Source organism: Nomascus leucogenys, chromosome 3, assembly GCF_006542625.1.
Source record: "Nomascus leucogenys isolate Asia chromosome 3, Asia_NLE_v1, whole genome shotgun sequence".
Classification (NCBI taxonomy): Eukaryota; Metazoa; Chordata; class Mammalia; order Primates; family Hylobatidae; genus Nomascus; species Nomascus leucogenys.
This window is the reverse complement of record NC_044383.1, coordinates 12,007,306-12,034,142: the sequence shown is the minus strand read 5'-3', so window position 1 is coordinate 12,034,142 and position 26,837 is coordinate 12,007,306. Positions and strand designations below refer to the sequence as shown.

At 45.0% G+C, this 26,837-nt stretch overlaps 1 protein-coding gene across 11 annotated transcripts in view; it reads right to left on the bottom strand.

The window, feature by feature from the left end:
- Positions 1-267: 267 nt before the first annotated feature.
- Positions 268-26,837, bottom strand: part of FGFR2 (fibroblast growth factor receptor 2) — a 121,643-nt gene continuing 95,073 nt past the window's right edge. For 8 of the 11 annotated variants that reach the window (XM_030806170.1, XM_030806181.1, XM_030806197.1 and 5 more), the window contains 9 exons: positions 26,104-26,255; positions 23,146-23,267; positions 20,813-20,923; positions 18,817-19,007; positions 10,268-10,390; positions 9,629-9,699; positions 7,354-7,491; positions 5,634-5,739; positions 268-1,957 (listed from right to left, as the gene is read on the bottom strand). In XM_030806170.1, the coding sequence (XP_030662030.1) occupies positions 1,793-1,957; positions 5,634-5,739; positions 7,354-7,491; positions 9,629-9,699; positions 10,268-10,390; positions 18,817-19,007; positions 20,813-20,923; positions 23,146-23,267; positions 26,104-26,255 (1,179 nt within the window). In that variant the 3' untranslated portion in view covers positions 268-1,792. Of the gene's footprint in view, positions 2,050-5,633; positions 5,740-7,353; positions 7,492-9,628; positions 9,700-10,267; positions 10,391-18,816; positions 19,008-20,812; positions 20,924-23,145; positions 23,268-26,103; positions 26,256-26,837 lie in introns of all 11 variants that reach the window. The other 3 variants (XM_030806184.1, XM_030806193.1, XM_030806217.1) reach the window with 1 other exon arrangement.

Genomic DNA, 26,837 nt, shown 5'->3' with positions numbered 1-26,837 from the left:
CTGGGGAACTGGTAGGGCTCAGAAAGGAACGATGATTCCATTGAGGTGCCAGTAAGCAACCGAGCCAGGGCTCCAACCAACCAATTCAGATTTTCCACTGGATCAATCCCAACCTGTCACAGGTACTGCTGGTCTCAGTCAACCCTTCTGGCAAGTCACCCCCGTGTGTAGCACATAAGACCCTTGGCAGCCCTGCCCTTCCTGCATTCACAACAGCACTCAGTCAGCACCTCCAAGCACAGGAAACCATTTGGTAAGACACGAGTATTAAAAAAATAAGTTCCGTGACATTTATTTTTGTCTTGTTAACATTAATATCTGTAGAAACATTTTTATTGTCAGTATAAAAATTAACAGATTTTATTAAATACTTTCTCCAATTTTGTAACACATAAGATCAGTGTAATCTGCATCCATTTGCATGGCTATTGCAAAGTGAGTGGGTGTTTCCAAAGCAAAACACAATACTTGAGCACAGAAGGAACGACGGCGATATTTTGTCTGATGTAGGTATGAGGCTGGATCTTTTGGTGAGGTCCTGCCAGAGTTAGATGAAAGCAATCCCTCAAAAAGACGGACATATCCCCAAAACTATCTGCAGAACAACTCTGTGTTTCAGTTTTCTATGATGGGACTTGAAGATCCTAACAGGCGTCTCTAACGCCAAAGAGTCTGGAAGCCATTATCAAAATTCACTGAAGAGAATACAGGCTAATCTGATTAATGTGCAACTCAGAAGCAGAAGGCCAGCTGCCAGAGAGAAGCACATTCTGCTATCATTTCAACTGAAGTCTGTCCTCAAGGAATGGATTAAGGCATCTTTTAAGAGGACGCTGGTACCATTTGTCTTGGGAAGTCCAGTTAGACGTTGCGTTGACGTAATGACAGGGTTGTACACCAAAATGAAACACCTTCCTATGAATGAGTTCTTTTAATATGGGGCATTTAGGAGGTCTAAGAACAATCGTCTGACAGCAGCATTTAAACACAAATAAATCAAAACTTCATTTTCCCCAAATTAGTCATATATTGTAAATATTCTCTTTTCAAAGGATCTGATAACTAGTTAAGTCCAAGCAATAGATTAACTAGTCTGCTGTGCTGCCTGCATAGAAATGCCACTTAAATTACAAAAAAAACTATAAATGATTAATTGTTTTGTATATTACCAATTCATTAATAAATTAATGTTATACCATTTTCCCTGAAAGCAAAAGTATTTTTCCACCTCTGCTCGGTGAAAATTAAGAAATTCTGTGTACGAACAGCATTTAGCAAATAGCTATTAAAAAAAGAAAGACCAATTTTCTAGGTGCATTGGGACATCCATTTAAAATCAATACAAAAAATAATTCCTTGTAAATATATAATATATATTTATACATAATTTGAATATATTTACATACATCCAGCACCTATATACTGCATTTGTGCTCTGTAAGTGTGTGCTGACATAAATCTTCTCCAATTATTACAAAATTAACAAGGAAGGCAGGACACATGTCCACCTTGAGTCCTACTGGTCCACAGCCAGTACGCGCGGCAGGTGAGAGGGGTTACGTGGTGGCTTGTGGCAGTCCACTGCTCCAGAAACCTTCTTCTCCTCCTGGTGAAGATTACAAGTTTTCAACTGTATAAATCTTTACACGTATGCTGATTACTTTTCCAATTATTTACTTCTCTGATCCATATATACAGGCGGAGACAACAAGCTCTGGGAGGCATGGTCTCCCTGCTCAGTGTAGCTAGGTTCCCAGTGCTGTTCTGTTTGGGGACAGGCAGACACAGTCATTCATGTTTTCACACTGCCATTTATGTGTGGATACTGAGGCAGGCATGGTTCGTAAGGCATGGGGTCTGGAGAAAAAACAGAATCATCTCCTGAAGAACAAGAACTTCTTGTGTCAGGGTAACTAGGTGAATACTGTTCGAGAGGTTGGCTGAGGTCCAAGTATTCCTGAAAGAAGGGAAGAGAGACGTTTTATTTCATCTTGGGTCAGGATAACAAGGTGAATATGGTTCGAGAGGCTGACTGAGGTCCAAGTATTCCTGAAAGAAGGGAAGAGAAGAGTTTTATTTCAAACACAAGCTCTTGAGATGTGGGTATTGGACGCGGGACAGGACAGGAGACCCCTTGAAGGTGAACAGAGACCCAGCCCACCTGACTTCCACGAAGACCTCCCTGAGACCACGTCCGATGTACGCCAGGCTGCCCTTAGCTTTTCTCTTGGAATCCATCATCAATCAACTATTGGCAGGTAGAGAACCATAAAACCTAGTTGAGCTATAGGTGCCGGGCAGGCAACTCGACTTCACACGGACCTAAATGACCCGCTGAGTCTACACCACCTCCTCACTAGAGCCCTTGCTTCAAATGTGAGCCCCAGCAAAATGAAAACCCGTCACATGTTGTGGGTCCCCAGGCCCCCTTTAAGTAGTTGAGACCATGAATATTTATTTTCTGAATTACATTTTACTATTGTAGTTTCTGGGATAATTGAAGGGGAATACTTCTTCATTCAGCGGGTAATTTAACAGATGTAACTCATTACACTCAGAAGCTCTCCGAGTTGAAAATGTAAACAGTTCAAAAAAGGCTTGGATATACTCATGTATGTTAACTCCATAATACGCTGTTAAAGGAAACTTTAGGAAAATATAGGTTAAGTTTCAAAGTTTTGAAGGTTTGAGATTCAGAAAGTGTCCTCTGCTCCCCAAGGCATCCAGTGCTGGTGCTGCAAAAAGCCCTCTGGGTGTCACCCCAGGGTGACACTTCCTCCGACTTGGGTGCCCACAGACAGCTTTGTATGGCCTGAAGGCTAAAGATGGTCTTTAACATTGGTAAGCATTTGAAAAACAAAAAAAATCAAAAGAAGAATAATATCTTGTAGGATTAAAATGAATAAAATTTATATACAATTATATAAAATTCCAATTTCAGGATCCATAAAATTTTACTGGAAGACAGACTAGAACACATCTACTGGAACACATCTATTTACATATTGTCTGTGGCTACTTTGAGGCTACAGTGGCAAAGTTGCAACAGAGACCATAGGGCCGGTGAAGCTGAAAATATTTACTCCCTGGCCCTTTACAGAAAGCAGTTGCCGACCCCTGTTCTGAAGCTATGAAAAGCTTTCTCAATTGGGAGCTTGTGGGTTTCTCTGCCTCCACTGGGCTGGCACAGTGGGGCGGTTCTGCTCACACATCCAGAAGCCAACAACTATTCTATGACATGTGGTTTTGCTGAGAGGGGGCAAAAAGTGCAGACCACAGCACAAACAGCCTCAGTGTTATCAGAAAAGAGCCCATGGAATGTTGGCAACTAGACATTTTTAAAGACAGACACACACACACACACACACACACACATACACAAAACCCTATAATTCATCACCAGGGTTGGCAAGAGAAAGAGTCCCCATCCCAGAAGGGGAATGTGTCAGTTCCAACAACATCAGCATTAACCACACAACTGGAAACAAACACGCCCACCACATCAAAAGAGAACTTTTTGCTTACAATGATAAAAACGAAATTTTGTCCTAAATGGAACCATTTTTCTTGAGCATATGGTAATGATTTTCAGAAGGAAAGAAACTTCAATTTTTATATCCGCTAGACAATATGGCATTCTGCTTTTTTATTTTAGGGTACTAGATACAAACTTCAGTATGAACGGACCCACTCAACATGTAAATATATAAATAAATCACTTTGAGCATAGACATGAGATCATTAAAATAGAACTTTAGTGCTTTTCCTAGTTTTTTTTGGGGGGGGACGGAGTCTCGCTCTGTCGCCCAGGCTGGAATGCAATGGCATGATCTCGGCTCACTGCAACCTCCGCACCCCCCCCCCTCCCCCAGTTCAAGCGACTCTCCTGCCTCAGCCTCCCGGAGTAGCTGGGATTACAGGCACACACCAACACGCCCGGCTAATTTTTTGTATCTTTAGTAGAGACAGGGTTTCACCATGTTGGCCAGGCTGGTCTGGAACTCCCAACCTCATGATCCGCCTGCCTCGGCCTCCCAAAGTGCTGGGATTACAGGCGTGAGCCACTGCGCCTGGCCAACTTTTCCCAGTTTCTAAATGAAGCCATAAACTTTCAGATCTGATAGGAAAAAAATAGGGATATCAGTAGATTCCAGGCCTACAGTTAAAGGAACTTACACCAGAAACAACAATTTTGGCAGAAGAAGAAAGTTGGTTTCTTTCCCCCCTTGAACCGTTCCTTTCCTTTCAACTTCTGAAGGTCAGCTGTATTCATTTAAGTGCAATCTCTTCCTTCATCGAGCACAGGCCACAGTCAGACGCATAAGATAAAGCTGCTGAGCTAAGACTTCATATCACTACATTTGATTATTATTTTTTTTAAAAATCACTCTAAAACTATTTTCTAAATCAGAAATTAAGTGTATTATTTTCCTTCTAAAATATTTGGGGAACCTTAACTTTTTTCTTGTTGAGACAATTGCATGGTTTGGAGTTAGTTTCCTGTGTAAAAGAACACTATTGTGCATCCTCATTAAATATCTCAAAATACATTCATTAACAATTTCTCTATCTTAAGATTTGACTAGACTTGATGGGTTTATCATCTTTCCTGCTCACAGCCTATGCTTTCCATAATTATAAAAGGCACTCTATCTGCATATTGAAGGAGCCACTGACATGGCTAAATTTGCACAATGAGTGACAGACGAGTGTTTATTTTGTTGGCAAGGATCATAAATTATTATTATTATTTTTTTTAGATGAAGTCTCGCTCTGTCTCCCAAACTGGAGTACAGTGGCGCAATCTCAGTCACTGCAACCTTCACCTCCTGGGTTCAAGCGATTCCTCGACCTCGCCTCCTAAGTAGCTGGGATTACAGGCACACACCACCACATCCAACTAGTTTTTGTATTTTTAGTAGAGACAGGGTTTCGCCATGTTGGCCAGGCTGGTCTCGAACTCCTGACCTCAGGTGATCTGCCCTCCTCAGCTTCCCAAAATGCTGGGATTACAGGTGAGAGCATAAATATTTTAGGGAAAATAAATATTTTAACAAAAGGTACGTTTTTATGTAAAAATCATGTAAGTTGCTCATTGTAGAAAACAGTGTATGTTTATACACCTAGCAAGAGGCTGCAAGGCATACAGCATTACCGACAGGATCACGTAGGATAGTATTGTGGTAACAGAAGCTGGTGTTACAAAACTTCATTGTATTCCATCAAGCAAATGATGACAAATGTTATCAGTTCACCCACTAATGACCAAAGCACAGAATCAAACTTGCACAGGAATCCAAGCTTTTTCCCATGCACACCAAAATGCAAGTGAATACTGCTTCCCCCTCCCACTCTCCCACACACCCCGGACTGCTCCACCAGCAGCTACACTGAGGGCGGCCTTGGGGATGTCCCTCTGTCTTTGGTTTCATGAGTCAGAACTCACAAAATGAAGTTCTGAGAAAAATCATGATTTGAGAGGAACCCATAGTTGAACTATCTGACCCTATGGAAAAAAAATAAACAAGACCACAGACTCCAACCAACAGCCAACAGGAGGGTATGTGTGTAAAATGCTACGCGTGTCTCACAAGACAAGCAAGGACGAGGGGCTTCTGGAAGGAGGTTCTTACCTCATTGGTTGTGAGAGTGAGAATTCGATCCAAGTCTTCTACCAACTGCTTGAACGTTGGTCTCTGGGAGGGCACTGCATGCCAGCAGTCCCTCATCATCATGTACCTGGGAAAAATGGATTTCCTTGAATTAATTTCATATGCACTGGGTACGTGGTTATAGTCAGTCTTAATAGGCAATATGGGGACGTGCTGTGAATTAGGAAAACGCATCAGAACTTTCCAAGCAACTAGATTAGGAAGTCATGAATCACTTTCCCAAAAGCTTCCCCACAAGTTCCTCCGAAAGGCACTTTGACTTACAAAAACAGCACGTAACCCAAAACATGTTAGAAAGGCATCTAAGCCATCAAGAAAGACACATCTGTGTGTTTTCCCTGGTATCCCTGGGCCACAGTGACATCTCACAATGGCATCACACCCTAAAGATGCTTTGGAGGCTGAAGGAAAACACGTATTTCCATGGGCTGGTCTCCAGTCTTCCCTCCCCTGACACCCTGCCCTGCACCAAAGCAGCTCTACTATTTATCTGCCCAATGCTTTGGGTCTTAATGATTCTAGTTGACAAAGCTTCCTGAGTTAAACAAAAATAAAATAAAATTTGGAAACTACAACTTCAAGTTTTTTATGAATTAATCTGCCACCACTGGGCTGCACACTAACTTCCTGATTAACTCTTAGATAGGCTTAGCTTCCCAGGTCTTATCTTGATTATGGGTTTCGACAGATCCTCTACATTAAAAAACAAAACAAAACAAAAAAATAGGAATGACAAAGAGCACAATAAATGCCTTTATATAATATGCTATAAAATGTGGCCATTCATCAGACAGCCACAGTACACCGAAAAGCACTCATGGGATTACTGATATAAAATCCCCATGAAATGATACACAATAGACCGCAGTTTCTGGGACAATCACTCCTCTTAGTTAATCCTGGAGGGGTTGAGGCAGGAGGCAGAGAGACTCCTTTCAAAGCACTGATTCTATTGCACCAGGCACACGTCACAAACACAACATAACTCCACTTAAAGTGTGAGGCAGGTTTTGCTAGAAACCAGCTCATGGTTTTATAGGCAGATCTGGTACTCTAAGGAGGGCGCCTGGACACATTTTTAATTCTCTGCACTAAAACACAAGTGAGACCTAGGTAACCAAACCCGAGTTCCTTCGCTCTGAGGAAATGTGGTTGGCGTCAATCTGTAATGGCAATTTTCAATGGTTCAAGAAGTTTCGGAAACACCGATTCTCCACTGGCCACGATGGGGCCAGGCGGGGGCCAGGCACAACCACCAGGAAAAGGCTGTGTTGGTTCCTTAATCCTACACCCTGCAGGGCGGCCCCGCAGCTTTCTAGCTTGTTTCCTGACCCGTGGGTCTTCCTGTCACTCCACGGGAGACTGCAGAAGGTGCAGCACAGTGGCCCAGGAAGACCACTCCCGCTGGCTCTGCAAAGTCAGGAGCCCTCAGCCAGGCAACCAGACACCCTCTGATCCAAAGCCCTCTCCATACTCAGAATAATGTTCTTTCTGTCAGACAAATAATGGTTGTCAGTGTCGCTATGGATCCCAGTTCTGGATTGAGCCCAGAGAGCTTCAGCCATTCTTCTTAGAGCATGTTTAGGAAACCAGGGGCCTTCAAAAATGAGATACATCAGGAGAGGTATTACTGGTGTGGCAAGTCCACTGTGGCACCGGCAGGAAAGACAACAGCCCTTACAGTTCGTTGGTGCAGTTGGCTGGTTTATCCATTCTGTGTCCTTCCTTCAGCAGCTTAAAAAGTTCCTCCACTGGAATCCCTGGGTAGGGCGAGCCCCCTAAAGTGAAGATCTCCCACATTAACACCCCGAAGGACCAGCTGCAACAAAAGGAGAAAGCACGGCATTACTAACCCATCCACGTTGCCAAAACCTAAACATGCCCAGCTGAGACATAAACACCTCCTCACTTCTGAAGTTCAAAGACAAATGGGCCCTCCTGCAGTTCATCCTATGTGCTCTTTCCTGCCCTGCAAGAGCATCCCCAAATGATGATGACACGGGGATGTGCTGATGGAATTTTCCATCAATAGACAAAAAGGCAAACTGCCATCACTCTGGAATAGAGCTGCTTGTCTTAAATGTGGTGTTAGCAATGCAAGGATCTCAGTTTCTCAGTTTCAAAGCCTTTATGTTCCTTTCCAACTCCCTATGTGCCTGACCCAAGGGTTGTGATCTACCAGGATGGGCAGTTGACAGAATAAGGCCAGCAAGCCAACTCCGCAGGATCACAGCTGCCCTCTGTGGCCGGCGGAACATCTTCTGCACAGAGGCTCTGGAACTTACTAAGATTGCACAGGCAATCAGCACAGGGCTGGGGTTAGGATGAGGAATCACATGCCCCAGATGAGTTGCACACAACAAAACTGAACACATCTCGGCCGGGCGCAGTGGCTCAAGCCTGTAATCCCAGCACTTTGGGAGGCCGAGGCAGGCGGATCACGAGGTCAGGAGATCGAGACCATCCTGGGTAAGACGGTGAAACCCCGTCTCTACTAAAAACACAAAAAGAATTAGCCGGGCGTGTTGGCAGGCGCCTGTAGTCCCAGCTACTGGGGAGGCTGAGGCAGGAGAATGGCGTGAACCCGGGAGGCGGAGCTTGCAGTGAGCCGAGATCGCACCACTGCACTCCAGCCTGGGGGACAGAGAAAGACTCCGTCTCGGGGAAAAAAAAAAACAAAAAAAAAAAAACCTGAACACATCTCACAGGCCACAATTTATTTACACTTGACTCTTCAGAGATTTGGACTTCCTGTGCCAAGTTCAGGAGGCTCAATCTCTGGGATGAGCAAGCTGAGAGAGCCAGGTTTAGCTATGTCATGGTCACTCTGGAAACTCACCCTTCTGTACTCGATGGTGGTGAGTTTCACTCTGCAGTTTTCTACAGAGCAAAAGCAGCAGCACAAGACAGGCAGAACAGCCTCTGTGCCTCAGTTGCTCACAGCAAAAATGGGATTGTCATGTCTTCTTTTTTTAGGATTGTTGAGAGGACCAACTATGGTAGCACAGAATTAATGCCTACCCAGAACTCTTCCTGCTCATACAAATAAAAAATAGTTCAAGTGATTTTTTTTTTCCCAGACAGAGTCTCACTCTGTCGCCAGGCTGGAGTGCAGTGGCACAATCTCAGCTCACTGCAACCTCTGACTCCCAGGTTCAAGTGATTCTCCTGCCTCAGCCTCCCATGTAGCAGAGATTACAGACACGCATCACTATGCCCAGCTAATTTTTGTAGTTTTAATAGAGATGGGGTTTCACCATGTTGGCCAGGACGGCCTTGATCTCCTGAACTCGTGATCCACCTGCCTTGGCCTCCCAAAGTGCTGGAATTGATTACAGGTATGAGTCACCGCACCCAGCCTTCAACTGAATTTTCAAATCTAAAATATCAGTTGGGGCCTAACCCTATTGGTTTTGTCAGTATATCATAATAGAAATATTCTACTGTGTTTCTAGAATGCTATCAAGGATGCCAAAGCAAGATCAGACCTTTTTTTTTGAGGGATAAATATAGAGAGTAGACCCTGTGGACCACATCTCACTCAGCTCCACTCTTTAAGGACAAATCTGGGTTAGAGGGAAATATGACAAACGACTCTTAAGTGGGAAAAGCTCCAGGATTACTCCTTTAATGGAGTGAAGAACATGCCAAGAGCTTGGCGAATTAGATAACTGCTTTGTAGTTGCACATCCATGAATATGTTCAAGGGAAGGACTTCCGCTCTGGCAGGAGGAGGTCAGCGGTTCCACCTCCTGTGCTCTTTGAAGCCAGGCAGATTAGTAACAGAGCATTGGTTATCAGCCTACCATAAAATCCGTCCTTTCTAAGGCCAGCTCCTGCACCTTCTACGAATGTGTGAAATGCAGCAGCCACTAAAGAAGGAAGAAAGGCGAAGTATGTACAGTATTTTTGCAGCTCGAGCCCAGGAAGAAGCCAGAGAAAAGAGAGTTACTCACACATCACTCTGATGAGTGTATACTCTATCAAACAGGGCTTCTGGAGCCATCCACTTGACTGGAAGTCGCCCCTGCAAATGTAGAGGAAAATGTAAAAACTAAATATATTTAAAAGAATTTATCTTAGCAGGCTCACTAGGGCTGTGCCCTGTTTAAGAGCTGATATTCTCATGGTTTTTACTAGTCAGTCAATAGAGCAGAAATCAGTCCCAATGAGGACCATACATAATGTGTGAGATGCACAGGTTTGGGCCATTAATAAAATGCCATCTCCTTGGATTCTATCTTTTATCTCCCTAGCACACAATGCTCCTTGACCAGTTATTAGGCAAAAATTAAACCAGTAACTTCCAAGCTGTAGTTTTTGCTATGAAAGTTCTTGATGAGAACCCTAAGAAAATCCTAGCGGCTGCTGATTATTCTGTATATAAGTATTTCACATTTACTAAAATTGACATAAATAGAGGCTAAAGTTGCATATTGAGAGTTTGTGAATAGTAAGGCAAAAGAACGGGAATCGGGGCAGGGGAATGGGTCCCCGTCCATCCCACCCAGCTCTCAACATTGACGGCCTTTCTTCCTGGAACAGTCTGAGCCCCACCCCTGCCCCTGCCCACTGTGTTACTGCCATCGACTTACATTGGTGGTCTTTTTGTAATAGTCTATATTGTTGATATCCCTGGCGAGTCCAAAGTCTGCTATTTTCATCACATTGTTTTCTGTTACCAAAACATTTCTGGCTGCTAAATCTCGATGAATACACTGAAATCAAGAAAGCAGCAAGAGAAATAACTAATTTCAAAACACCTCAAGAACAAAAAGGAAATATGTTCATTTCTTAAAATGCAGATAGAAAATATAGCTGATGTTAAAAACCACTTGCAGTATACTATAAGAAACACAATATGGCCGGGTGCCACGGTTCATGCCTGTAATACCAGCACTTTGGGAGGTCAAGGTGGGCAGATCACTTGAGGTCAGGAGTTCGAGACCAGACTGGCCAACATGGCAAAACCCCATCTCTGCTGAAACTACAAAAATTAGCCGAGCGTGGTGGTGGGCACCTGTAGTCCCAGCTACTCAGGAGGCTGAGGCACAAGAATCACTTGAACCCGGGAGACAGAGGTTGCAGTGAGCTGAGATCACGCCATTGCACTCCAGCCTGGGTGACAGAGTGAGACTCTGTCTCAAAAAAAAAAAAAAAAAAAAAAAAAAAAAGAAAAGAAAACGCAGTGTGGCTCTAAGATTAAGAAGACAGGTCAACTGGGATCATCCGAGAGCCTGGAACACGACATGTATTTGTTTTGGAATCATAAATAAATAGAATGATCATTTTGAAGAGCGAAGGTAGACTAAATAACCATATTCTCTTCTATCTCCAGTTGTCCAGCCACACCAGTGTCTTCCTTTCACAGCTGCTTATAGATCTGTATCTGATCATCCTAAAATCTTTTCTCTCAACACTTGCTCTCCTGCCCTTTACACCTGAATTTTCAGAAGCGTTGGTTAAAATCCAACGTCGCGTCTTCATTCCTGGTCACTTCTCAAACATTCTAATCTGTGTTCTACTCTTGCCTCTCCTGAAGCTTATGAAGAACCTCTGAATTGTTAGACGCAAATGACGTCCTCCAACTCCTCAGTTGTTCCTCCTCTGTGGCTTCAGATGCTATTGATTTCTTGCTTGTTTTTTAAAACGGTCCCTCTGCTTAGGTTTTTTTTGTTTTTTGTTTTAACGTGGAGTCTTGTTCTTGTCGCCCAGGCTGGAGTGCAATGGTGCGATCTCGGCTCACTGCAACCTCCGCCTCCTGGGTTCAAGCGATTCTCCTGCCCCAGCCTCCCGAGTAGCTGAGATTACAGGTGCCTATCACCACACCCGGTTAATGTTTTGTATTTTTAGTAGAGATGGGGGTTTCACCATGTCGGTCAGGCTGGTCTCGAACTCCCGACCTCAGGTGAGCCACCCGCCTCAGCCTCCCAAAGTGCTAGGATTGCAGGTGTGAGCCACCGCACCCAGCCCCTCTGTTTAGCTTTATCCCGTCCCCTTCCCTCAGCTGGCTCTTCTCTTCTTCTGTCCCTTCAAATAGAGGAATTGTTCCATTAAGTTTATGTATTTCCATATATCCTCACGGCATTAATTCTAAACACATACAAAATATGCACAAGTTCGTATCTCCATCCTGACCTCCCTCCTGAGACCCATGTTCTCATTTTCAACTGTCTAAGGGACACTTCCCCACTGACACGCCCTTGACGTCTCAAATTCAAGGTTTCAACTCCTCCAATGCTTTGTCTGTCTTAATCGGAGAGCTATACACCGGTATTCTTTACATATTCCTCCCAAGTCCTGTTGATTTCAACTCCAAAATGCCTTCCCATGTGTCCATACCATGCCTTTCCCACTGCTAATCCCTTAGTCCAGGCCATCTTCACTGTCTGCCCCCTCCCCCTGAGACTTCCACACTGCCCGCCTGGCGGGTCTCTACGCTTCCAAACTTAGCCCTGTTGTACCTCCTCCATGTCCCATGACTAAGGTTCCTGAAATGACTAGTCATGTCCTTTCTTGGCCTCTACCATGGCCAATGCCCGTCTATCCACATTCTCAGTCCAGTTTCTCCTAACACCTGGCCTCCGCCTGAATGTGCCACATACACTGAATCTAAACACTGAAATATTAAATACTTGCTACAGAACAGCTAATTTATTGTCCTGACACTAACTCTTGGGTCTCAGAAAGATCTAGCTATTACAACTTTTCCTTCCTTTTTTTTTTTTTTTTTTTTTTTTGAGATGGAGTTTCACTCGTTTCCCAGGCTGGAGTGCAGTGGCACGATCTTGGCTTAATGCAACCTCTGCCTCCCAGGTTCAAGTGATTCTCCTGCCCTCAGCCTCCTAAGTAGCTGGGATTGCAGGTGCCCACCACCACACCTGGCTAATTTTGTATTTTTGGTAGAGATGGGGTTTCACCATGTTGGTCAGGCTGGTCTCAAACTCCTGACCTCAAGTGATCCATCCACCTTGACCTCCCAAAGTACTGGGATTATAGGCGTGAGCCACCGTGCCCGGGCTATGACTTTTTCTTTCTACAAATGATACCCTATTGCGAGCTGCTGCATTTTTGTTACACTTTCATATAGCAAGATTTCCACAAGATACAGGTAATCAGGGTCCCCAATCATCACCTTCTATTTTGGGAAGAGATAAGACATAAAGAAGCGAATATCACCACCGAAGGCTTTTACACTGGTTACTGGCAAAGGTTAACTATCATATGAAGCAGAAAGTCTTAGCAGTCCATTCAACAAGGCTGAAATGGGGCCGATCTTAGGCACTCCACGAAATGGACAATTTAAAAGGGGGCAAGCTAAGTGATCCCTGAAATATAAATAAGGAACTGTTTGATTCCACCCCGACCCCCAGCTACTCCTTGTGTTCACACACTTCTGGGCCCCCCAGGTAGCCTAAGCCCAGAAGCGGGAAAGCAAGAAAGCCACGCAAAGCTCGCAATCCCTGGCCAGGCTGGAAGCAGGAAACGTGAGAGCTCACAGAAGCTGCCTGGAGATTCGTCTGGGGCTGCAGCCCTGTTCTCAGTTTTGGAGGCCTCTTCAAATTGAACTTCCAAGCCCTGGGCCAAACTCTCCCGGTGGTGTGCTCCTGCCGACACGCGCTCTGTGTGTCTGGCAAGCTGTGTGGTCAGAAGAATGTGCTTCCCACGCACTGGGCTCCAACCATGCACTGGGGCTCAGCTTGCACAGAGACACTGCTGATGGCTCCCTCCACCATCTTCTCAGCAAAAGCCAGAGTCTAGCGTGGCCATCCCTCATCCCAGGGGCTAGGAAACATCAAACCCCAGCCTCTGGGTTGAATAAGAGGAGACTTGGAACCCACACCCGAGAAAAAGAAAGTAATCACAGGCAAGCCAAATCCCCGTCATCCACAGGAATGTGAGCTGTTCTCCAGCACAGAGAGCTGACCATTTTATACAATTAGGGCCCTGGGACAGTTTGGTGTTCCATAGGTGAAGGTCAGTGGGTCACTATGGGAAGGAAGACCAACATCCCTATGATGTAGACAGTATGCCCTGTGCCCAGTATGGCTGATGACATCGAATTCCTGTGGCAACCTATGACATGGATAGTGTTATACCCATTTTACAGGTGGGGAAGCTGGGGCTTCACTAAAAAAACTGCTCAGGCCAGGCGTGGTGGCTCACACCTTTAATCCCAGCACTTTGGGAGGCCGAGGCGGGTGGATCACGAGGTCAGGAGATCAAGACCACCCTGGCTAACACAGTGAAACCCCATCTCCACTAAAAATACAAAAAATTAGCTGGGCGTGGTGGCAAGCGCCTATAGTTCCAGCTACTCGGGAGGCTGAGGCAGGAGAATCGCTAGAACCCGGGAGGTGGAGGCTGCAGTGAGCCGAGATAGCGCCACTGAACTCCAGCCTCGGCAAAAGAGCTAGACTCTGTCTCAACAAAAAACAAAAAAATCTGCTCAGGGCCAGGTGCCGTGGCTCATGCCTGTAATCCCAGTACTTTGGGAGGCTGAAGTGGGCAGATCACTTGAAGTCAGGAGTTCAAGACCAGCCTGGCCAACATGGTAAAACCCCGTCTCTACCAAAAAATAGCCAGGTATGATGGTACATGCCTGTAGTCCCAGCAACTCAGGAGGCTGAGGTGGGAGAATCACTTGAACCCAGGAGGCCAAGGCTGCAGTGAGCCAAGATCACGCCACTGCACTCCAGCCAGGTGACAGAGTGAGACCCTATCTCAAAAAAACAAAAAACAAACTGCTCAGGTTTAACACTTTGAGGGTTAACTGGGTTTGGGATGCAGTTAAAAAAGTAAAATTAGTGTGATTTGAGCTAAAAATACTAAGGGTTTTATAAATTGTGTAAGGTTCAAATACCCTATTACCTAACTGCATTGCTGTATACACCATGGTGTTTTTTCACTTCTCTGTCTCTAGTCCCCAACCCCCACCCCAACACTCACACACTCACACACATGTACACACACAACCGAAAGCTGCTGGAGGCCGGGCACTGTGTGTTCATCTCAATCGGCCCAGCGCTGAGCACAGATGAACCCAGTACATCAGTAACGATATACTCAACAATTCTCTTTTGCCCCTTCCTTCAGGCAAGCAGGTCTCTCACAAGCCCATGACTCTCCGTTGTGAGGGGATGGGTGTGGGAAAGCCAGGGCCGGACCCTTTGCCTGGTTCTTCATTCTCCACCTTCAAGAATAAGCCCTCCATTTTTGGAAGCAGAGCCCTCGCAAGGGGATCATGCTTAACATCTTCATCTATCTCCATTTTCAAACCTATTCTGGGTCCTTAACTGCACGTGGCCTCCAGTAAGTGGCTTTGGAACCATGCCATGTCTTAAAGGCCCATACAATATCCCTTCTACCTTGGGCTGTTATTCAATGTAGAGACAATGAGGCCACACTGATGGGGCACTAAACAACCCCTCCCCCCACCCCACCCTCCCCCCGACACACACACACGCGGAATCTCATTGGTCCTGCCTCAATTTAGAGAGAGTTAGGGGCCTCATGAGAGCAGGAGACAGCTGAGTGGGGGACCAGGGGACCTAGGTCTGGGACCTGCCGCTCCACTCCTCGGACCTACAAGTTCCCTTCTCAGAAGTGAGGACATCTGAGTCCTCCTGACACATCTGGGCTCAAACCGTTCATGCTGCTTCCTCATCATCCTCCCCCACACAATGGGGATCCAAATCCCACCGATTTCCGGGTTGTTCTGAGGGCTACGTAAGATGCTTTAAGTCAAATGCTCTGCCACGGTGCCTGGAAGACGGTCAGCTTCTCCCGGAGTGGTCAGTGATTAATAATAACGATAGTCACTATTATCACAACACTTTAATATGGCTACTTCCATTCTTCCATGATTAAATGGATTCATTTGCCCTGCTTAGCAAAGTTCGTCTCTCAGTTTTCTCTCCGCCAGCTCCAAAACAGGAAGGAGCTCTGAGTCCTCAGGGCTAGGGTGGGCAGGGGTACCACCACTGCCTCTAGGACCAGGACCCAACACCTGTGCTTCTCACCAGTCTGAGCGCCGAGGCTCTACTGCCTGCCCCCTCCTTCCTGAAGCTCCCGTGTGGGGCCTCTGCACTCCGTGTCCTGATTTTCCTACTGCTCAGGCTGTGCCTCCTCGGCCTCCGCTGCTGTTTCTGGTGCTTTCTGTCAATCTCTAGATTTGAGAATTTTCTCAGGACCTGACTTCAGGCTTCTGTTCTCCTCTTCCAAGCTTCTCCGCAGATGAGTTTGTCCACACCCATGGCTTGGACTCACAGCTCCCTTTGCTGCCTCCCAGCTGTTAGCCCACCCTCAGAGCTGAGCTGCTGCCTGCAGCTTCTTCATTATCTCCCCTTGGATGACTCAGATACGCTCAAGACGAGCTTGGATTTTCCACCCACATCTAGGCCCCCTGCCCCAACCCTGATTCCCAAGTCCTCCCAGACTTGGAAGCTGCACCACCATCCGGTTTTTCAAGCTGGAAATCCAGAAGTCATCCTTGATCTCTCTTTCTCTCCCTCCTATCTAATCAATCCGTTCACTATCCCAAGAGCAAAATATGTCCAACATCAGCCCACCAGCTTCTCTCAGTGTCTTTGGACCCAACAGACCCTAGCCCAAACCATCATCACCTTTGACGGGCTCAGCCTTCCCATTCACCACACAAGCAGCAGTGAGAGTCACCTTTGAAGCACAAACTGATCCTCTTTCCTCCCCCTCACAGGCTTCCATGGCAGTGACAGCAAAGTGCAGTGTCCTGGCATGAGTAAGGCCTTATCCCACTGTTTCCTCCATGGCACCTTTTTCAATAGTTTTTTACAACCTTATTTTCATTACCACATTTACTGTCAATTTCTCTTACTGCCACCCATGGTTCCTGCCCCAAGAGGTCAAGGACTATGTCTATTCTGGCCACTTTGCTGGAGAGCCTGACCGAGGGCATGAGACGTCGGGGGTGCTCTAGGAGTAGATGTTGAAGGATTTAATAAAATGACTGGGCCAGCCCTCCTACCACATTTCTCCTAGTAGCACCGCCCTGCTGGGTGCAAAACTGCTTTCCCCTATCTCCCACACAGGTAGGGCAGGGAGTGATCAAGACCAGAATATCAAAATAGGCAGCCTACAGATGGGCTACCCTCCCCAGGCTTATTTAGGAAGAGTTCACAGCTGCAGAAAAGGAGGGATGGCACAGTGAGTATCCACCGCTGCTGGGTTTGCTTGTTACACCTACTCAATCACTTGCTGTCTCCACGTCCTGCCCCACCTGCCCCCACACACATACACACTTGGGATAGTGAATGGACTGATTATATTTTATGGCTGGACCACTTAAAACTGAGTTGCAGGCATCACTGATACTTCACAAATCTCAATTCTTCAGCGTATTTCCCCTACAACAGATACCACTGTCACCCCCCCATCCCAAATTCAACACAAATTCCGTATATTATATACAGAAATATAACCAGTAATATTATACAGTCCATATTCAAAGGACACTCACAAATGTCCTTTCTAAGAACTGGCCACCCTCCCCGACCCACAGGATCCAGTCCAGGATCCTACTTTTACACTTAGGAATTGTCTCCCCTTTAATCTGGAACTGTCTCCCCAGCAGTTTTTGTCTTTCGAGACACTGACATTTTGAAGCGATATCTTGTCAAATGTCCCATGTTCTGAATCTGTCTGGTTGTCTCTGGATGCCAAATACTTTTTGATTGGCAAACTCCCCTACATACATGCACGCACACGCATGTGTACACAAACGCAATCACAGAAGTCAAAACTGTGTTTAATTAGTTTCCTAAAACCTATATATTGGGAGATTTTTATACGAAAAACATCTGAAAAAGTCTTAAACTCTAAACTCTCTTGAAAAATGTTTTTAAAGTTTTTCTTAAATTAAAAAGAGAAAAGGTAAAACCCCGTCTCCACAAAAAAAAAAAAAAAAAAAAAACAACAACAAAAAACAAAACAAAACAAAAACACAAAACTTAGCCAGGCGTGGTGGCACTTCCCTGTAGTCCCAGCTACTCAGGAGGTTGAGGTGGCAGGCTCACCTGAACCTGGGAGGTCAAGGCTGCAGTGAGCTGTGATCATGCCACTGCACTCCAGCCTGTTTGAAAGAAAGAAAGAAAAAAACATCCAGAACATGGGGTAGCTCTGGGCCATGTTCCTGTGTGGCCAGAGAGTAGAGCTGAGGTGCAGCCATCCCTTGAATCTCTGCATTCTGAGTGATCCACAGGCCTTGGTGGTGTGACTGGCATGTCCCCATGGAGACTTGAGTTTGTGACCCTTCAGGCAACCCAGACCCCCAAGTGACAGAGGGTCCACGCCTACCAGAGGATCTCACCTCTTTGGGGACCCAAGGAATTCCTGGCACTGTAATAAACTGCACTGCAGGTAGAAGCAGGGCCCACTTCTGCCCAGGAGGCAGCTCTGCCCCTCCGCTTCCCTATGTGTGGGGCTGACAAGGGAGTTTTGGGTCATCCAAAATGCCTCCTAGGACATCTGGGCACCTGTCTAACTACTTTCAGAATAACTGAAATGTTTCAAGTTCCATGGTAAGTGGCATGCCTGGAATGCAGGCAGTCCACCTCAGGGGACCTGGCCAACTTCTAACCACAGAGGGTCACCCGCCAAACGAGACAAAATAAACGCAGAGCTCCAGGACACAAGGTTACTAAAATACCCCTTTGTTTGACCTTTACTCTTAGAATATTTAATGCCATATCAAACCCAAAACACTAAACACCTAAAGTCTATGTTCAAAAACTCAGTAACCACAAAATAAATGAGGCTAAAAAAAAAAAAAAAAAAAAAAAGAAAATCATCCAAATTAAAGGGGGACTTTAAAACCATCCATTTCCCACCCGGAGAGCTGAATTCCGAGGGAAATCAGACATGGTCCTGTCTCAAAGAAGAGGTATCTTTTCTGCTCATCTCTGCAGCGATGCTATAGGTTTATGAGGCTGCTTTGGTTTTAAAGAGTTCATTAAACTCAAATGTGAATAATGCAATAAGTATTTTCCAGGTTGTACAAGACATGCGAGGGCTTGATCTAGCAAATGAGCAAGTCCAAATTGCCTGTTTTCTTTAAAGATATTTTTAATTGGATTCCACCCAACCAAGTAGAACGTGAAAGACTCACTTTTTGGGAAGCCAAGTACTCCATGCCTCTGGCCAGCTGGTAGGTGCATGACACCAAGTCCTTGAAGGTCATCTGCTCCTCAGGAACACGGTTAATGTCATAGGAGTACTCCATTCCGGGTGGCCTCCGGGCTCGGAGGTATTCTCGGAGGTTGCCTTTAGAGGCATACTCAACTATGACATAGAGAGGCCCTGTTGAGGAAGAAGAGAAGCTCCCTAAAGAGAGAACTCAGGGTCTGCCCTTGGGCAATTCAGCAAAACATTTTTAGTTATTACAACCCATGTTGTTTTTTTTTTTTTTTTTTTTTTTTTTTAAAGTTTAACATACAGAGGCCAGGCGTGGTGACTCATATCTGTAATCCTAGCCCTTACGGAGGCTGAGGCAGGTGGATCACCTGAGGCCAGGAGTTCAAGACCAGCCTGGCCAGCATGGCAAAACCCCGTCTCTACTAAAAACACAAAAATTAGCTGGGCGTGGTGACACACACCTATAGTCCCAGCTACTCGAGAGCCTGAGGCAGCAGAATCGCTTGAACCCAGGAGGTGGAGGCTGTAGTGAGCCGAGATCATGCCACCGCACTCCAGCCCGGGTGACAGAGCGAGACTTTGTCTCAAAAAAAAAAAAAAAAAAAAAAAAAGGAAGAAGAAAAAAAGAAAAAGTTTTAACATACAGAAAAGCACACATAAAAATATCACTATAATCTCTCCAAAACGATAAATCGGCCCTTGGTCATGATAGCCTCAAAAGGCTGTAGGAAATGAAACAGAGACACAGTTGATGTGCTCTTCCCTGCCACTCTCATGCTGTCACCTGCGCCCTCTTGGAAAGCAATGGATCCCTCCATTCTATCCTTTTGGTTCGTTTTAACTATTCAGTAAGTAATATATTATTTTTAATCACATAAATGAATAATAAAGCTCTTAGAGCTTTGCAACATTTTTTCCCCATACATTATCCTTTTGGAACCTGTTGGGCTTATAAAAATAAAACTAGATCATTCCTTTTCACAGCTGCATATACTGTATCATATAAACACACCACACTTTATTTATCCATTCCCTTATATGCATGGGCATTTGCTTCCAGGTTTCAGCCATAACAAGCAGTAGGCAATGAACATCTCCGTACATGTTCCCTTACACACGTGTGCAATAATTTCTCCATGGTATAGACTTGGGGTTGGCAGACTGCAGCCTGCAAGCCAAATCCTGCCTACTGCCTGTTTGGGTAATTAAATTTTATTGGCATGCAGCCAGATCCATTCATTTCTGTACTTCTAGCACTGCTTTCTCACTACTATGGCAGACACGAGAAGTTGCGACAAAGACCATACGGCCCACGAAAGTCTAAAATATCTACAACCTCCCTTTACAGAAAAAGTTTGCCAATTCCTATATAGACCTAAGAGAAATTGCTAAGTCAAAGATAGGCGTTTTCAAGTTTACTAATTACTTAGCAAATTGATTCCAAAGTGCCAGTAAACATTCAATGGAAGAAGCCAGGGTCTCTCTCTCCCAGGGAAAATAACGTATTCCTTCATACCGCTTTCTCCTCTGTTAAGCTATTCTTGGGAGCTCAGCCATCTGTGACCCACAGCAAGATGTGGATTCCTCAATCCCTGTTTTAAGGGAAGAACTTCTCAACCAAAACATAGGATCTTATTCTGAGAAATCTCTCTTAGCACTTACAAAACAAAAACATAAGGAGGCTGCCTTTTCCAAAACCCCCTTCAGGTTATGACCTAGAAACAGCAGGGCCCTCTAGGCCCTCAAATCCAAAGTCACCCTGCACCCTCCTTTCCACTGGCCCCCAGGTATGGGCACAGACCCTTCTTTGTGTTCATGGCTAGGAACATCTCCCAATGGAGATTTTAAAAAGAACTTTAAACATGCACACGGGGTGCTCTCGGAGCAGGATCTAGAAGCCCAACCGTTTCTAAAATGATTCAATCAAACTGCAGAGTATTTGGGCGAATGCAGTTTTTCCTCCTACTCACCATCCTGTGTGCAGGCTCCAAGAAGATTTATGATATTCTTGTGTTTCCCAATCATCTTCATCATCTCCATCTCGGACACCAGATCAGAAAGGTCTTTCTCTGTGGCATCATCTATGAACAGCAGGCATATTCACAAATCAGTTCACTTCCTCTAACTCATGGGCAGCTACTGTTAATTGCCAAAGACTTAGTTGAAACAGCATGAAATTGAATTTCAGAATCAGAAAAGATTTTCCAAATCATCTCCCTCATTTTATCGAGGAAGGGACACAGGCCTACACAGGGAACTGCCTGGCTCTGTGTCGAAGAGCTCACTGGGGGGCCAATGGGCCCGAGAGTCAGGACGAGAGCAGGGGCTTCTGACACTAATGCCAATTCTTTCCTAGACCATGAAATAATCTCATCCTCTGCCATATCAAAGACGTCTCAGAAAACCACACAAACTTCATGGTGCCGGAAACCTGCGAGGAGACCAAGGGTAGGGCCATTTCAAATCACTACAGACTTGTTCCCGACCAAGCATTCCTAACCCAGCCCCTCGAGGCCCTTAGAGCATTCCGAGATGGGTTCAGACGGCTCCCCATAAACAGGGCCATAAACTTGTGTGCATGTGCATTCTGAGCAGGTAAAGGGCTGTGACTTCTAGTGGCTTCTCAGAGGGCACTGCAGTTCCCATCCTAAGAAAAGTTATATAAACTTCCGCTCTGTAATTTCAAGCAAGAATGGCACATAGGTCCCACATACGCGGGCTCGCAGTTAGCTTCTCTTAGATTCTCCTAAGTGGCAAGACTTTCCCATGTGCCCTCCATCTCAAGCTAATTCAGTATGGAAATATCTGGGTTTCCCTTAAAAAAAAAAAAGAAATATGGGCATGGATAAGAACCATGTTGCAAACAGTCTTCTAGCTTCACAGAAGGAAGATCAATACAAGTGACTGTGTGTGCAAAATTTACACTGATGTATGTGAAGGAGGGAGCCACGGGCCATGAGGAGGGAGGGAGACACAGCTATGGGCTGTAAGAAAGGACACGCCACAATGGCTTGGGGACTAATATCCTTCTGTGTCCTTAAAGGGAAGACTGCCAGCCTGGGCATCACAAGAGAAAGAGAACTCCCAGACCTCCCTTTTTGCCATATCCCATGTAACTCTGAGCCCCATTAGCAAAACCAGAAGTTCCGCCAAAAGAGATGAGAAGCCGGGGTCCTCCCCACACCTGGCCCTGGTACGCAGCCAGGGGCTGCCTCCGTCAGCGCTGCCATGACACCTGGGGCAAGAAAGCACAGTGTTCCTCCCCGGCATCAGGCTCCAAGGTGGGGAACATCTCAAAGCACTCTAGTTTTCCTTGGGAGTCATTCAGATAAACAGCCTTTTAAAAAACCCAAAAAACAAAACGCACATCTTTTTGACAAAGTCCAGCCTGCTACTTCCCCTTGGGAGGGACGTGATGACTATCCCATGACAACCCACAAAAGAAAGACAAAGCCTAACTCCAGAGCGCCTGCGACGTGCCCGGCACCATATCCCAAGGACGGGCCTCTCTGCCTGGAAACGTGGGAAACACTCGGTATGGGATCTTCTTTCTGAGATCCCTACAAGAGGATTTATAATGTGACCGTTCCCTATAACTCTTCTCATAAAAGAACACTGCAGGACGAATAAGTTAATGGTTAAAAGTTCTTTAAGTTCTCTGGACGTGGGCATGAAGCAGGGTTGGAAGGTTAACGTAGAAGTGTTCACAGTCCCACAAACACAACACGACATTTACATCTCAGGGTAATTGTGTACGTGTCCCAGAAGGCTCTGCACTGGCCCTGATCCTGTTCGCTCCTTCTCAGCTTCTAAGTGACTCTCCCAGACCAGTGTCATTTCTGCTTTGTTCCTCCTGCAGAAGAGAAGGCTTTCTGCTCCCTTACGTCTCTTCGTTCCCTCCAAAAACACAAATTTCCTTGTACTTGTAAAGTTAAGGTTTAAGCCCCAAAACCAACACACCAACTCCTAGCTAATAAATCCAATTATATGTGAGTTGATAACTTCTAAGCACATAAAAATACAGAGAGAATGAAGAATCGCAGTCGCGAAGAAGGAGTCAAAGAATAACTCTATGTAGGAGGCTACCGCTTTCTAACAAAACTGGCTTTTCTTTGTAAGTACACACAGCTCAAGATAAATAGTCTGTCCGAGATGCTGATTTATACTGAAAACTTCTCAACCCCTAGGTCAACTATGTGCTCTCTGACCCCATGCCATGATAGAGTTCACATGCCACAAAAGGAACTTTCTTGATAAGACTCTCCACCCAGCCCCTCCCCGAGCCTCCCGCCTCCCCGCTCACCTTTCAACATCTTCACGGCCACGGTGACCGCCTCCTTGGGCTTGTCTTTGTCAATTCCCACTGCTTCCGCCATGACCACTTGCCCAAAGCAACCTTCTCCCAGGGGCTTGCCCAGTGTCAGCCTAAATGTGTAAATAGGGGATTAGCACATAGCATCTGGTGATGGGGTGTAGCGAGGGAAATTCCAGAACTAAATATAAAAATCTTTCAGCGGCTTGCTAAAGCATGGAGTGCTTATCATATGGAACTAATGAGACTTAGGGTACACACGCGCCTGAGTATTTTCCTAGTGACGTTTTGGAGAATGTCAATTACTGGTGGAACAGCTATTAAATTTCACATTGGTATTCTCGGTTTATTTTCTTTAGGGAAGGTATCCTTGCTAGTGCGGTGGTCAGCTTTCCTAAGTGCCAGAGAAGAGCTTTTGATCTTCAGCCAATTAAATATTTGTAATTTAGAATGGCTCAAAGAAAAAACGTTAAGACTGTTCTTATTTTTTTGTCCCTGTAAAATGGCGGCTTTAAAATTATTATTCAAATACCAATGGATTTTATGGTCACATTCCTTGCCAAGTTACAGGATATGCCTCTTAAAAGCATTTCAAGGAATCTCTAATTTTTTACTAAAAAGAAAACTTTAAAAAATTGGGGACTTTTTTTTGACATAAGTTTAAAAGTCCTTATGACTACATAAAATTTACAATGAAGAAAACCCAAAGTGAACACCACAAATTAAATTTCGAAGATTACAAGGTCTATGCACATCAGACGAATAGCCATATATTGTCCTTGTGCATTCCAGAAACCAACAAAATGCAAAAGTCTTTGGAATACTTATGAATATGGCTCTTTCTAACTTAAGTATAACACAGCAAAGCATGGAGCCGCCATTAGTAAACAGTATTTACGGTTAAGTACACAATAGTTTGCAAAAGTTCAGCATAAAGACTGAGGGCAGCATGTGCTATGCTGAGGTCATTTTGTTTCTATCCAGAACTAAAATTAAACTTAACATCTTGGCAGAAAATAAATATTTGCATTGGAAAAATGGCTAATTTATGTCCCACTGCCTTTCTACTACAAGCATAACAATCCTTTCTTTGTATAACTTCTGTCTCCGATCTAATAAACTGCTTCTAAATAGGCTTCATTCATTGGAAATCTGTTCCACCTACGTTTGCGCTAAACACTGTTTTGAAATGTTTAGCACTCAGATTTTCCACACTCAGGGTACCCCGGGTGGGAGGTAACAGTTGGGCACATACAGACTTCCACTGTTGACTGCGGTGTCACAGGTGGCAAAAACTATGGACTAAACCCGAAAGCTGCAATTTCTTAAAATATGATCACAACTCCCCAATTCAGTCATATATATAGGAATGTGCACGTGAACCTATCTGTGTATATAATCACACACAAACTAGGGCTGGTGGAGTTCACAAGAAACATCCATTTCTCCACATCCTACAGGTAAAGAAACCATTCTTTATGTTTTCTCTGGTGCCCCACCAGTAAATGTCCAATTAACACGCCTTGAGTGAATGAATAAGTAAATGAGTGAGTGGTCTTTTCACTACAGTATACAAATCAACTGGAAATTACTTCCATTAACACTCTAACCAAATAATATCTATAAAATTATTCAGTCCTAGCTAATGGTACACATCTCTAAATTGGCAGTTGTGAAACAAAAGTGATGTGACATCACGTGAATCAAAATCAGAAGTGCCAGCCACATAAGCTTCCTCTCCCTTCCAAATAGAGCTCATCAGATCAGTCTCTGGAAAAGCTAATCTTTGCATTTCCAAATGTGCATATGTATACATGAGAAGTGTATATGATCTCAGGAGCTACCGAAAATCTCAAGGCAAACAGGGTAGCTGCTCATAAGCAAGTCAAGAGCTTATTCCCGTGTATGTGATGCAGAAGTAGTCAGCATTTCCACCTTCCCAAACTCTCAAGCTGTTACTACAAAAAGTACCCCAGAAGTGAGCGGAAAGCCCTACAACGACCACTGCGCTTCCTTTCAGAAGTAGGATCTGGGGGTCGGTCCCTGCCTAGAGGACAAGGGCTAGTAGCTCAAATTTTGCCCACTGACTCCATGCCCCACACAATGATCCTGCTGAGGTTTGCAGTTCAGAGCTCCCAGGTTACCACCACGTGAAGAGAAATGAAAGGAAAACTCGCACAAGCCAAGAACTCTGCTCAGTCCTGGGGAGGTCTGAACCACCACCCTCGTTTTATGAGAATGAACTTCAGAGAATCAGGTGCCTCACCCGAGGTTGCCCAGCCACTGTCTGGCAAAGCCAGGATTCAAATGCAGCCCAACAGAGCTCCAGCAGATGGAGTTCAAGCGAGACCAAGAGATACACAGCCCCAACAACACCCAGGTGGCCACATTTTGACTAAACATCTGATTGGCACACCTCTGTATCATCCAACAAGGAAAATATTATGGACCACAGATATGGTGGTACCATATTTGAAGCTCTTCAGCCCAATATGACATTAATAACCAATGAGAACAGCAACATTGGGTAGAGGTCCTTAAGGCCATTTATATTCTGCGTCTAATTTCTCCACAGAAGTGAACACAGAACAGTCTTGTTCTAGTAACCAAAAGCTGGAATGTCAGATCTGTTTTATAAATTGGATAATTCTACTTTTATTCCATTTGACGGAGTCTGAATTGCCCAGACACTTAAAAAATGATAACCAGATGCCATCTTCTTTGGGGACCAGCCAGGGGCAAGTAGCTCTGCTTAAAGGAGCTATTTTTTTTTTTAAATCCATTCTTTTCTTTTCCAGGAGTTGGTTATTTAGAAATACAATCTTACTCCTGCTGACATTATCACAGCAAGACCTTTGTGGCTAAGGGTCATAAAAAGAAAATGTTAATCCAATATCCCCATTTATAGCTGAGTCTCCATCCTGGGACATGGCCAAGAGAAGTACTCACTTATCTCTTGGAAACTCCCATTTTGGGTCCTCTGGAAGTTCATACTCGGAGACCCCTGCCAGCATGGGGGTGTCTGCCGTCGAAGAGAGGCGTGTTGTTATCCTCACCAGCGGGGTATTGGAGTTCATGGAGGAGCTGGACTCAGCCGAAACCTGGATGCAAAACGCAAAGACACAGATGTAATCCTGGCTCTACCTGAGAAGGCTGGAAGTCAGCCAGAGCCCAGCCAGAGTATCGAATCTTAGAAAGGAATGGGTTGGGGGCTGGCAGAAGTCAGAAACCAAATTAGAAAACCACTGGAATCCAACTCCTCTGCCCTCCAGTCTATGCAGTACTAGATTTCATCCAAATTGTATGTTCCTATGTTCAGGTTTTCTATGAAATTTTTCTACAGCATCTGATCACAATGTAAGTTTTCTTTCTGTCCTAATTCCTCCAGAGAGTCACTTGAGGACATGCAGACAGTCCTCTCTGGCTTCATTAGTGCCTTTATGGTTGTACCTGCACCTGTGCTGGAGCCCTAGATAATGGATCTCCTCTCAGACCACCCAGATCACGGATCAATGCTGTGCTCATGAAATTCTATGAACACTTTTAGGAAATTGGCTCTTCCATATTTCCTCTGTCTTTGGAAATGTAAAGTGGAATATCTCAAGGAAAGAGTTCTAGGACTTGAATGTGGAACACATTCAGCAGCTCTGAGTCCCTTTAACTCAAAATAACCCAAGACCCCA